This window comes from Lepisosteus platostomus, chromosome 20 (genome assembly GCF_059453375.1).
Source record: "Lepisosteus platostomus isolate fLepPlt1 chromosome 20, fLepPlt1.hap1, whole genome shotgun sequence".
Taxonomy (NCBI): domain Eukaryota; kingdom Metazoa; phylum Chordata; class Actinopteri; order Semionotiformes; family Lepisosteidae; genus Lepisosteus; species Lepisosteus platostomus.
This window is the reverse complement of record NC_142630.1, coordinates 13,277,137-13,291,241: the sequence shown is the minus strand read 5'-3', so window position 1 is coordinate 13,291,241 and position 14,105 is coordinate 13,277,137. Positions and strand designations below refer to the sequence as shown.

Sequence of the window (14,105 nt, the reverse complement as noted above, 5' to 3'; positions counted from 1 at the left end):
AGTATAGTAAGTAATAGACACTCCCTTTCTTATGATAAATGTGGTATAACTACTTTTCAACTAAGGGGGCTGGAGTCTGAGAGCATATCTCATTCAAGTACTGTGTGTCTGGGGTAATTGTATTTAGCCAGAAAGTCTCCAGGAGATCAAGATCTCTTTTTTAAACAAGACCTAGTCAGAAAGACAACAAAAATAAAATGTATCCATTTATACTAACATGAAGAGAAGAAGAACAATTTGACAATAATTCCATTTAAATGACTATTAGGTCTATTTTAAGAATAAAAACGTACATTAAACAAGTACATTTAGCAATAATAAATTCACCTGTAATTCCTTTTACGCCTTTCAAAGGTATGAGGTCAGAGAACATTACATCTTTCTGAAGAAAATTCCAGTACCAGGCAACAAAATAGCTAAAAGCATTTTTTCCATATTCAATACATAGGTTTTGAACTGTAAGTTGTGCTATAGGCATGCATATACAGAATATCACCATACTATTGTTGTACTCCTAGGTGAATAATTTTACTCCAGTTGCTCCAGTCAATTATCAAAATAAAAGGCATGTAACACCAGCTCTTTCTCCACTGCAAATGAAAAGCATGATTTTGTCATTAAGGTGAATCCTGTATTACCCAGATAAGCAGCAAGCAGTGGTTAGCAAATGGTTCTCAGTCCCTTTGCCTGGACACTGGCAGTGATTCATGTGGTACAGATAAGCCAGCATTTGTTTATTGATGAGCAACCTCATTTTACTTTAGGCTCCTGTGAATGGCCTTTTTTCACTGAATAGAACAATTAGGTCCATAACTTATTCATGTCCATTTCTTCTTATGCAATGGCTTACTGTATGTTGATTATAGGTTAGTTTCCTAAAGAACAAATACATTTTACAGAATAAAATTATTGAGATGAAAAAGTAATTAGTTTATGCTGCAGCAAAAGGCTTTAAGATATGGTCTTCAAAATGCTGAAATTCACAGCTTATATGTACTGTAAGTAAAATTCTACACTGATTTTGGCTCAGTTTATAAGGTCAGGTCAATCATACCAATAAAATCATGGTTAAAACATTGTTTACATGTCACTTTGCTCTGAAGTACATGTACTGTTGTGCCATGCGAATTGAATCTCTTACAGAAACTTAGAAAAAAGAGGAACATCTCAAAGAACACTGAAATCTCATAGTTTAGGATTTCCCCAGTACACTTTCAAGATGTCTGCTGTCTGTCGTCATCTTAAAGTCTGAATTTAGAGTCAACAGGAAACAGTACCTGATGTAAACTCATTTACGATTTTGTCAGACATGCTGTATCAGATGGCTTTGAACTGGGTGGAGAAATGAAAGGCTTTAAATGCTTCATCATTAATTTACTGGTCTGTATTGCACTGACAAAAGGTAAGAAAACATCTTACAAATTTCTAAAAAACGGTTTAAAGTTATGAAATAATTAGAAATAATACGATTTTTTATCTTGTATGTTCTAGTTTTATATCCTTTTGGTTTGAAAATGTATCTAATAGGTGTTTATAATGAGGAATTTGTTATGTTTATTTTTATAATGCAAGAAATGTGTTACCCTATCTAATGTATCATTCAGTGATTTAGGATTCTAACTCTGTGGCTAAACAAAGCACTGGACTGTAAATATATTGAAACACTTCAGAAAAGCAACATGTGCATTTTATTTAAGAGGGACAAGAGCCAGAGAGTTTGTGATTTGTCTATCAATGATTATAGAGCTTCTATTGGGAAAGGACAAACTGAGTCACAACATGCTTGGGAAGGAACATGCTTGTTGTAGTGATACTGTATGTACAGTATTATGAATGTATATGTAACGATATTAGTTGGTTTATGCAGACAGGAATAAGAAAATGTATGGAAGTCATGAAAGCAACACAACGTGGTATACAAATCTTTTCCAGTAATGTTATTATTCCATTTCAAATCTCATGGATTCTTAATTAATTTAACCTAGAATAATTACAGAATACTTGTTAGCTGTCACATGCCAGTGCATTAACAAATGCAGATTCAGCAGTTCTAATCACATTGCAGACATGCCACAGCTTACTGGAAAACAGAGGGAATGTTGTTACTTGTGTAGTTACAAGGTTATTCAAGATCTATTCATAGATCACCTGTTGAAAGCTAATTTGGGTCAGTTTCATCTTCAGTTTGTACATCAGGAGGGGTATCTCTTCCTGTGTATGTGTGTAGTTTTCTGACAAAATTCTGAGTCATATACTGTATTGAATTATAACATTAGTTTGGGGGGAAGGGCAAATTCTAATCTCACTCACTTCCGCACTTCTTGACATGCAGAATATATCTCCCTATATCTGCTTATCAGACTCCCACTCTTCCTGACACAATATCTACACCCTTCCAGCAGCTCCACAGCTCAGTCCTTGCGAAAGTGAGGTGGGGGAGGTTGGGCAGGTTTAACAAAAGCTGAGCCCCTCGTCATAATAAACATATCCTGCTCTGGTGGGTCTAAACAAAGAGGGTTAAAATCTGTGAATATATATAATAAGAAGAAGAAGAAGGAAAAAGCTTGGGTTTAACATGCCCAGTAGCTGAGCTTTCATTTATTTAAGACACAAAATCTAGAAACTAATAGAGATTCTTATAGAAGAAGGGTTTAACGTGGTATGGTATTATTTTTTGTTATGTTAGTATAATAATAGGTGGGGGAGGTATTCAATCCAGTCATGCTAATTTGGTAACTTAGTAGTCAAGTGAAAATGGACTTTCGGCCACCAGAGAGTGTGAAAACTGTCCGGCATTGTCCTCAGAGTTACTAATGTCTTGTACAAATTTCACTTTCAGATAACAGCCAGCCATCATGTTCTGAGCAAAGAGCGATGGGTCTCAAAAGAATACCATCAGGTAAACTTGGTGCATTTTGTTAAGAAAAACCATTTGAGCACGTGACACAAAAACCTTCAGCAAGGTGGAAGTAATGTGGACACTGCACCATGGTGGTGAAGAGGGAGCTGAGTTTTTGGATGAAGCTCTGGGTTTTGCATTGATCTACGTTCCCCATCCTCACCTATGGGCAGGAGCTTTGGAAAATGGATGGGTGGATATTACTGTTGGAACATGTCAGGTGTTTGATATAAAGACCAGTGTTACACAGCAATTTCTAATAAACGTACATGCTGTACTTTATATTTCAATGTGCAGTGCACTAAAGTGCAAGGAAGTGCAACATGCACATACAGTGCAGGATACCAATCAAAGAGTTAAACCCAAGCCACTTTTGATCTGACCTCTTTTGCTAGTCGGAGTGAAGGAGTTCAAGTTCAAGTCCAAATTGTATGTGCTATTTGTAACAAGTACACTGGAATTCTTAATCACACTCAGACAGGTATAGGTTCATGTACTGACAGGTGAAGGCAGCAAAAAATAAAAGTGGTTGGCGAGTAATACAAAGAAAGTACCTACTAGTACAGTACAATACAGATTAAAATAAATATTTTACAATGTACAATAGTAAACAAAACAGTGTGCAGTACGCAGTGCAAAAAATGCAGCATTCAGCAGTCTGTGGTACTAGCTAATAGTCAGTCTGTCAGTTTGCTTTGAACTATTTGGTATTCATGAGACATACTTGTGCATTACCGTACTGCTTCGGGATAAAAAAAAATTTCTGAACCTAGTGGTCTGTGATTTCATGCTGCAATACTGCCTGGCAGACCGTAAAGGTCAGAACAGTTTGTGTCCTGTGTGGGTATAATCCTAAAGCAGAGGCTTTAATTCAGCAATGGTTGATATAGATCTCTTCAAGTGATAAAAAGTCGGATCGTTTGAGGGTTTTTGCAGATGTTACAACCCTCTATATTGCCTTCCTGTCCTGTGTAGTTGTTTTGCTGTACTATACGGTGGTGCCTCCAGTAAGGAGGCTCTCTATGGGGCAGAGATCAAAGCTCAAGTATATCCACTTATTCATCCCATCTTTCCTCTTATACTGGAGGCACTCTTGTGCCTTTTTCAGAGCTGCTTCAGTATTGTGGATCTGGGCCAGATCATACAGGATTTGAAAACCAAGGAATCTGGAACAAATTTCTACTGGAGCTCGATGCTGGTCAGAGTGTGGCTCTTTCTTTGTTTCCCAAAGTCTTTAATGTGTTATTTTGCCTTGGTGACATTCAGAGCTAGATTATTGTCATGATCAGCCACCTCATTCTTATGCAAACTTGTCATTATTGTTGATCAGCCCAATTACTGGGTTGAACAGTCATAAGTGAAAAGCGAGTACAGTCTGGGACTGTTCAATGCTCAGAGTCAGTGTGGATGAGGTTGTGTTGCCTGTCTTTACTACCTGTGGTCTGCCTGTGAAGAAATACAGTATCCAGTTACACTGCTAATGTAAAGTTATCACCCATGGGTACATAATGTATATAATGACACGTATTAAAACACTAATGTTTGCAATTTTCTTTGCAGATGAAACTCAGCAAAACTGTTCGACGATTCGTATGCAGGATGCTATCAAATACCAGACGAAGAGACGTCTTTCATTAAGGTATAGTGTGTGAGCTCAGACATACAGTATGCTGTCCTTTTTTATTAATACTTTAAACACACAAATCTAAAACAGGTATCACTCTTGTTCTGCATTCTCATACCCTATGTTTAAAAAACTCAAAAAGCTCAGATTTTTCAAATAAAGCATCGATGATGTGGTATGATGGATACTGCATGGATACATAGACAACATGATAGACACATTTACTGGGTTTGATACAGTAATCTGTTAAACTGGCAAATAATTCTCCTTTGTTTTTTGACAGAAATATTTTAGTATGCATAATAGAAGATATATGTGTTGTGTTAATGGTTCTTTTTCCTCCCCTGTGTGTCTGTGGTTTAAATGATCATTTATCAGTAACGAACCACATGTGAACCTATTTACACAGAGCTGAGGTCAAAAGGACTTCTAGCGGCAGGCCAGCTGAAACCACTAGCCAAATTACTGCTGACCTATTTATAAACAAATTATAAATAAAGTCTGTGCACCATGTCAACCCAACCATTGTGTTCACAGCCCTTTCAAAATCTCCTTCGTATGCAACAAATTTGGGAGATTGTATCAACTAATGGTTTGTAAGTTTTGTTTCTGAGAAATTGCTACAATAGTTTCCACTGCCACAACAGGCCCTCAACCCTTTTTCATCCCATCTTCTGTGTGCACTGCTCCTGCTGAGAAATGTAGCCAATTAATTTCAAACTTGACAAGCATAAGGCATCTAGTGCCAGGTTTAAATTAAATGAAAATGAGCTGCCTGGATTATCCAAGATGGCTGCCTGGTTCCTATTCCATTTTTTCATTGTTGATATGCAGTTCATAATGCTAACTCTTGCCATTTCAAACTCGTTGGCAAAATATCTCCAAATATATGCAGATTATTGAAGTGAGTGTACCTTTAAGATTTACCAAAGATGGCCACATGTCCACTGTTTTGTCCACACTGCTCAAACTGTCTCTGTATGCAACATGTACTGTAAATCCTGCACTAAAACGTCTCTCAGATCTGACATCGAACATTGCATTATACAGCAACAGACTCGTTACTGTTGTGAGTAATGGTCACAGAATAAATCTTACTTTTGTAACAGATCAAACTAGTCTACATACAGTTTACATCTTGTATCTAAGATCTAATGACCAGTTATTTCCATCCACAGGAAGTATGAAAAACTAATTGCACAATGTTCCACTGAAAGCGACGAAACAATACTGCAGGAGGGATACATGTTTAATGTTCGTTATTTGGAGCAGGAAAGCACAAACCTAACTTTTTGGGTAAGAAATGGCAGGCCTCTCTTTAACTTTAAGTTTCACTTTTAAAAGGAACTTGAAACAACAACTCTTCCTCTAAATATTAATATTAAAAAGTATAATATGTGATGAAGGATGTAATGCACTAGTACAGTAGGACCTCATTTAGAACGTTGTGTACAATTGTGGTGGCCATGCTCCACAAAAGAATATTGTCACTCTGGAATCAGTCGAGAAAGGAGTGATCGTATTACAGGACTGTCCTCCATTGACTGCGACTCACAATTCTCAGAGGCATTCCCAAATTTAACCCAATAAACTTCTTCAACATCAATAGTGAGACACCAGAGGGCATAAGTAAAAACTATGTGGAAGTGCAATTAAAACTGAGAACAGGCAGTTTTTTTATAAAGATTTCTGGGAGTAGAGAAGATGCTTGTATCAAAAAATAAACAATAACCTGAAATGGGAGAACAAGGGTGTACAATATCTTGGTCACTTTCATTGTCATGCGCATAATTATCCTCTTTCCATTCCTCCTCTGAAATACATTTTGTTTCCCTGGGAGTAACCTTTCCAGCTATGTTACTGAAGCCAATCCCAGAGGTTTTCTAAAGAAACAACATGGATGTGATCCTGGGATCAACTAGTTACCTCTGAATAGCAGCTACCTCTTGTTTTAATGCGTTAAAATAAATCAAACATTAAAATTATTTTGTGATATAGGGTTTATTACCATTAAGTGCATGGAAGCAAAAGGAAATCAATTTTGGTAATCAACTGGTCTCAGTGATTCCTCTCTTTCTACAGGTGTCTGAGAATGCAGCAGAAGGGCACGAGGTATATATTCCAAGACAAGTCTTTCAAAACTCCCTGACAAAAATGGTGAAAAAGACTCGAATAGCTATCACAGTGATTAATGAAACAAGCTGGTTTCAGGTAGGTTCTACACTTCATTTTTCGAGTCAGTTTTGTGTAATAAAATGCAACCGGCTGAAAAAGAGAGATGGTTACTGAGTTTTTTGGAGAAAGATGCACTCACAGTCAAAAACATTTCAATACTACTCAGATTTCCAGTGATTTCTGAGTGATTTTATTACTTTGGGTGTTTTTTATTTTTATTTTCCAATCAATCTGTTCCGTTCAAAACAGGAGAGAAGTTAAAGATACTGTATCTTAATGGCTGAAGCAATCAAAAAGGGACCCCTAGTATTCCATTAATTTCTGTGCACAATGCTACAATGCCAATGATCTTCATGTAACAGCAGAACAGAGAAGTTATAGGCATGATTTCAGGATATATACTTATGGAATAATTCAAATTTCAGACAATGTGAATCAGATCCTTAGCATCTGATTCACGTTGAATGGTATTATTTAACTAAAGCTAGAGAGGTCAAATTGCAATTTTGCATTCCAGCTCCCCTATATAAAAATACTTTCTGATTGCCCACACCTCTGAGTACATCTTTTCTAGCACCTCTCCCTCCACCCCATCTTCACCCTTGCAGCTTCCTCCCTGATTCAATCCTTCAGGCAGTGCTGTCATTTCCTCAGCTAGGCAGGTTAATGTCGTTTCGCTGTTGATAGAATTTGACCAAACTACTGAAACACAAGAAAATTGCACTGAAAACAAAAAATCTAAATGAAGGATAAATGATAAAAGGTTGAATTGTTCCTTCAATAGATAAAGAAAAGGTAAGTTTCCCAATAGTCCATCGCTGTGCTTTTTGATAGCAGCTGAACATTTAAGTATTTCTTCAATCATATTGTGTGTCTTGAAGACTTCAAAAACAAATGAGATCCTGGAAAACACTGTGATAGGAGTGACACTGGGGAGTGATCCAATCTCAAACCTTACGGACCGAGTCAGGGTAACATTCAAGCACAACAACGAGGTGAGCATCTGCTATCATTGTGCCTGCAGTTGTGGCTCGTGACTATTCTGTAGTGTATTTCCATTTTCTTTTGTTTCTAATGTAATTTACAGAACCCGAATTGATCATTGGCTGTAGTTCATTTCATCATAATTTGTTAATAATGAGAAACAAAATTGTTTCAGAGGCGGAATGGGACTTGTGTGTTTTGGAAAGAGGATGATTATGCAGATGACGATGAAAGTCACCAAGGTATCAGTTTGTCCTTTGTTCTGTCAACATTAGCTTCAAATAGAGCTGTCTCTATTTTTCTGTTGATTTCTGTGAGGCAACGTTGTTTCACACAGACAGACAAAAGAATCCAGGAATGGAAGCCTAGCTTTTTCATCTGTCTGACAAAATTCTGTAATAAAATGTTACATTCTAGCTGTCTATCCCAGTTTGCACTGCAGAAAATATTACTCTGGAAGCTGAAGGAAGCTGGAGTGAAGAAGGATGTGAAACCAGCAAAACGAGTAATACATTCATCTGCGACTGCAGTCATCTCAGTTTCTTTGCTATATTAATGGTTAGTACAAAATGACAGAAAATGGCTTCATACTTAATGATGCCACAACATAGTACAATACTTGCGCACCTACTATCAAGTTAAATAAAATACAAAATAATTGTTTTAGTTTTTCTATTGGGAAGCTTCTCTGATCGTATCAAAATATCATTATTAATACCTTTACTCTCTGGAAGTTTTATTTTTCAACCACTACAGCTCTCTTTAGAAAAGTCTCTTCTCTAAACCACTTGAATGCACCAACAGCTCTCTGCTTTCCTCTTGTGTCACTTTCCACTTATCTTCCTACATCTGAGTCTCCTCTCTGTTACTGAAACCCTGCCCCTGCTCTCTTCCCATGGGGTTTTTCTGTCATTTGAATGATGTTGATGCTCGAAATGTTCCCTCCTTTCCCCGCACTGCTACTTGTGTCTCCTCCTGGATGCACTCTCAATGTCTTAAGCTTGGCCTCTCGGTTCCTGACCTCCTCTTTCTTCTCTGGTCTTCACCGCCACCTTGTTCAGCAGTTTGGCCAAATCCTAAGTGATGCAACAGAGAAAAGAAATGTATTGTAGGTTTATTTGGCATGACATTCCTGACTGAGGGGACAGCAGCCAGCCCCTGAGGAAGAGGAACGAGCCAGGGAGCTGCTGTAAGGGTGAAGATAGTTGTATAGTTGTGCAGAGAGAGGTTTGAGAAAAAAGCACAAAGGGCTGATCAGCAGGAGAGATGTTTATGCATAGGAGAGCGGAAGTGAGGGATATTATATTTTGTCCTCCTACAGAACTTCTTTTTAATACTCAATTTGCCCTCCACCTCAGTGTCACTCTCGATCTCTGCCTCTCCAACTCCCAAAACATTTCTTCTCTGGGATGCTCCTGCAAGTCCTTCTTGAGCAACATTTGCAGAATCCACCCCTTCACTACCAGTTTTTCTACTCCACTCCTTGTCCACGGTCTGATACTCTCTGGCCTTGACTTTTGCAACTCCTTCTTGGATAGCCACGCCACCAGCATTGTCTACCCATGCCAACTCATTGAGAATTCTGCAATCCACCTCATCTTTTCTCTTTCCTCAGGCTACTTCACTGTTCTAGTCCCTTTTCAGCTGAAATAAAACTCTAGTTCACACCTCTTGCTGGCTCAACTACTGTACTCCAACCTACTTTATCTTCAATAGCTTCAGTAATCTTATCTATCCCTTTACTCCCTTTAAGTACCTCTCCTGTAATTCCAGGACCCTGTCCTCACTTCTCATTGGTGGACAGGAACCACATGACCACAGATATCAGTCCCTGACCTCCTTTAAGCATCTGCTAAGCATACATTTTTTAACCAATAGAGTACATTTCTCCTCTGTATCCACACTAGCTGTGTGGTTTTAGTTTGATATTGTTGTATATACAGTAGAAGGAGCTGGAAGAGCAGGGGAACACCTACTGTACCATTTTCCCAGGGCGTTTCTCAAAAAGAGCAGGGGTGTAACCCCGGCATCCTGGCCAAATGTCCCATTGGCCCTTACCAATCATGGCCTCCTAATAATCCCCCTCTATGAATTGGCTTCATTACTCTGCTCTCCTCCCCACTGATAGCTGATGTGCGGTGAGCATTCTGGCGCACTATGGCTGCGGTTGCATCATCCAGGTGGATGCTGCACATTGGTGGTGGTGGAGGGGAGTCCCCATTACCTGTAAAGTGCTTTGAGTGGAGTGTCCAGAAAAGCGCTATATAAGTGTAAGCAATTATTAATTATTATTAGTTTATTTTGTCATTATTGCATTTTCCAGATCCTTCCTTATAAATACACATATTCATTTATGTGTTGAAAGTCATTCTAAATAAGGGTCTACTATGCAAGAAATTAAAATATTCTTTATGCATTTGTTTGACAGAAAGCAGAACCTCACTCATTAGACGAAACCAACACTCAGGCTCTTCAGTACATCACCTACATGGGCAGTGGTCTCTCTGTGCTGTTCACAGCCATCACTATTGTCTTGTTCTTGTGTTCAGTTAGGTCAGTATTCGTTTCACAAAATTGTAAATTAACATTAATGTGTTCTGAACAAAATTGATTAAAAATCTTACTTTTATAATTACTGCTGTAAATGCTGTGCAAACTGAAGAGTAATATTTTTACATACTTCAGTTCTGTCTTCTTTTTTTCTCAAAACCTTCTGCCCGTTATGTCAGCTAAAGTTCATAATGAAACTTAATATTAAGAAAAGTATAAAGAACAAAACAAGGGACATCATATTTGATATCATAATTAACCAGTAATCCATAAAGTGCAATTTTCTTCAGTCTTGCTGCAGATCTGAATTTTATCTCTAGCTTAACTCATGATAATATACCAATGTTAGAATACATCTATTTTTTGTTTTATCTTCATATCATTTAAAGTTAGCTTCAAAAGTGTTTTTTAAAAAGTTCTATAGCTGTGTGGAGTCAAGGTTTTGAAAGGAATTATGAAAGATATAGAGGTGTGCTCTCAGCTTGTGTGCAAAAATGGAAGTTATTTGCATTGTCCTCACAGGAAACGCAGGGCTGAGAAATCCCTGGCTGTGCACGTCCACCTGAGTGGCAGCCTCTTCCTCCTGCACCTCCTCTTCCTCCTCAGTGTGGCGCTGGCGCAGGGCAGCAGTGAGGGGCTGTGCCTGGCGCTGGGCCTCCTGCTGCACTGGGCACTGCTGTGCTGCTTCACCTGGCTGGCCATCGAGGGCTTCCACCTCTACATGCTGCTGGTTAAGGTCTACAACATCTACGTCCACAGATACCTGCTGAAACTGAGCCTTGTAGGATGGGGTAAGAGCGAACACTACCCCAGACCCTGCTGTTCTGCTAAATACTGTTCCACTCAGTCCTACCCTTAATGGTCTCAAGCAGATAGCATTTAGCATGTGTCTGATTTAGCACTGTTTAGCGGTAGGCTTGTACATGACCCTTTTCTCTGCTTTTCAGATGATATATTGTAGCAACTTCTGCTCTGCAATCAACAACACAGAATTCTTCATAATTCTGCCTAATGTCATACAAAGCCTAACCAGGAGAACTGTTAGCTTCAATGACTTCAATGACTGTCTTCCAGGTGTTCCTCTTGTGGTAGTCACTGCGTGTGCTGCTGCTCAGAAGTATGGCAGATACAAGATTCAAGGAGAGGGGGCTCTGAATTCTACATACATGTAGGTCATGCTCGCCTCTTCCATGATGAGATCAATGGAACGGTACCTGTACATCAATATACAGCACAGCTCCATATGGTTTGTCATTTTTATCATGGGCAGGTGCTGGATACAGGATAGGACAGTGAACTACGTCACCATCACGGCCTACTTTGGGATGATCTTCCTCTTCAATGCGGTGATGCTGGGCATCACCGTGGTGAAGATGTGCAGGCTGAGACGGAGCCGGATGCACAGAGAGGGGAGCTGGTGGAAAGACTGCATGACAGTGCTGGGACTGGGCTGCGTGCTGGGCCTCCCCTGGGCTCTGGCCTTCTTCGCATACGGACCACTGGAGCTTCCCGTCTTCTACATCTTCACCATCCTCAACTCCTTCCAAGGTGAGCCGTCCCCTAAGAACCCCCCTAACATAAACTTGCAGCTACTCCATCTACCCATTACTGTATTTTAGAAAGTCATGGATTTTAATGGATAAAGACAAAGGTCTTTTAGCACCTACTGTAAAATGGAGATTACAAACTTCATAATATTTGACTTTCCAAAAAAACAGATACTGCTGTTTGATTAAAGAGCTCTGTTCAGATAGTGAAAGAAGACCTGTCTTTCCCTAATCCATCTTTCAATGTCCATTGGCATCCAATTGCCATCAAGATGATCTATCTTAGTTCCCAATCCCATTATATTTGGGTTAGTTGCAACTTTTTGTGAATGGGTGCAGTTGGTAATTTTCCAGCCAATGGCATTACCCCCCGCCCCCTCTTGGGAATCTTTTGGAAGGGTCTTAGTATGCTTCCACCTCTCTTGAATCCTAATAGCATGGTTACAGGGCATCCCAGAAGGGGGATGATGCATATTGCAACTAAAAACCAAAACTATGGTATGTTCTCGTTGCACCAGCTGTAAATGAACTAGTGTCACCTTGACCGAGTTGAACTTTTGCTTCTCCAGGCCTTTTTCTCTTCCTGTGTTTCCTTGCTCTGTCCCATTCTCAGCGGCGAGGGGGACAAGCTACTGACCCAAGCAGATCCTCTCCCAGCAGCAGAATCACCACCTCCCAGCTGTGACACACAGTCCTCTCTTCAAGACTTCCGGTCAACCTGTAGATCTCTCCTGATCTGCTTTCGAGATCACTTTTCCCAACATCGCTCAAAAGAGCCAGCTAAATAAAACTTACAATCCAGTCTCCTTATAGTGCATTATAATCCTTTAATCACCATACTTAAATCATGAACCTATAAAACATCACTCACTATAGTAGTGAAACTTGTTTAAAATGGATCCCAATTACTGCAGAACCTGGGAGGAGAGCACCTTATAGCTTCAACTTGTATAAATGGGTGAATGGCATAACCCCCTTTTACAGGGAACTTCATTTTCAATTTCTCCAAAGACATACGAGCTTCAGACTCTCACTCCATACTCTGGCACCATTTGGCAAAGCTTGCATGTTCTTCTCCCTCACTTCCATGGATTTCTTCCATTCTTCCCAACACGGGCTGGCTGCCTAGCCAAGCTGGGGTGTCACTTTGCCATACAAGGGGGACTCCTTCTGTCCAGCACTCAAGTCAGGCTGGTGCCCCCTCCCTCCTGTGTAGACTCCACTACTGCAACCCCTACCAGCCAAAAGCAGCATTCCATGACTAGATTGTGAACACTTCAGTAAAGAGCTTCAGTTTCACAACACCAAACAGTTTTGGCAGAGAAAAGGCTTTGTCATATCAGTTCTACACTTTTACCCACAAATTCTGTATGGAATAGGGCATACCCTTTTACTGCAACTCCTGGATGCGTGTTGAAACACCCTTTGGGAGTAGTCTTTCAGCAAACAAAGCAATTTAGAACCCATACAACAAATGGCCAGTTTAAGATTCTAATTCCTGAGTGTATAAACCCCTATTGAACTACTATACACCAAATTGATTGCCAACAGAGTTCCACTTTCAGATTTCCCCTTTTCATGTTTTGTTCACAGCTTTTCAAATGTAATTCTCAGATGAGTAGGGGACTCTTCAATCATTAAAGGTATTTTACTTGCTGGTATGTTAAGCAATTCAAAAAAAGTAACAACTTAAAGATGTTATACAATACAATTACTACTCTAACCATTATCCAGCCTCAGAAGAGAATGCTTATAGTCCACAGTTGCTGTAGAACTTAAATGATGCATGAACACAAATGGCATAGGGTGAAAAAGACTTCATTAGGATCAAGTTGTGAAAGTATGCAAGTGCTATTTTACCATTTCAAGAGATTTCCAGCTACTTCAGCTTATAGAAGAACTGCATACCAAGCTTTACGTGGTCTGGATAAATCCTTTCACAGGGCCCCAGTACCTAGCTTAATATTTCACTGAAACTCCACCACCAAGTCATACATTGCAGCTACTAATACAACTTCTATTGTGTTCCTCAGAAGAGCCCAGTCACCACAAACATATCCATTACAGTAGGATGTATTTCAGCACTCTTCTGTGTTTGACATACATTATCAACCTTTTGAATTTCTTCCCCGTGAATAATGCAAAAGTTTGTAAGGGGGGAAAAATCCAGATCAAGGCATTTTGCCTAGAATACAGAATGTCCTACTAAATCAAAGTGCATGTTGTGGTAGTGGGGATTCTTTCTAAGCTTTAGGGCATCATGTTCTCAGCATTAAAAATACAAGGTGCTTCCAACATATCTGCCCCTTATTAAAAAGTCAGTTAA

The 14,105-nt window shown here is 39.4% G+C and overlaps 1 protein-coding gene across 2 annotated transcripts; it reads left to right on the top strand.

The window, feature by feature from the left end:
* The first annotated feature begins 740 nt into the window (after positions 1-740).
* Positions 741-12,585, top strand: LOC148644534 (adhesion G protein-coupled receptor G1-like). Of its 2 annotated transcripts, XM_088613700.1 has the most exons (13): positions 741-1,402; positions 2,840-2,899; positions 4,460-4,538; positions 5,702-5,819; positions 6,606-6,734; positions 7,580-7,693; positions 7,858-7,924; positions 8,113-8,240; positions 10,111-10,235; positions 10,755-11,023; positions 11,307-11,400; positions 11,503-11,780; positions 12,349-12,585. In XM_088613700.1, the coding sequence occupies exons 1-13, from the start codon at positions 1,345-1,347 to the stop codon at positions 12,462-12,464; spliced, it is 1,635 nt and encodes a 544-aa protein (XP_088469826.1). In that variant the 5' UTR covers positions 741-1,344; the 3' UTR covers positions 12,465-12,585. The 2 variants fall into 2 exon arrangements, with proteins under 2 accessions (XP_088469826.1, XP_088469827.1); XM_088613701.1 differs by lacking the exons at positions 7,580-7,693; positions 7,858-7,924; positions 8,113-8,240.
* Positions 12,586-14,105: the final 1,520 nt, after the last annotated feature.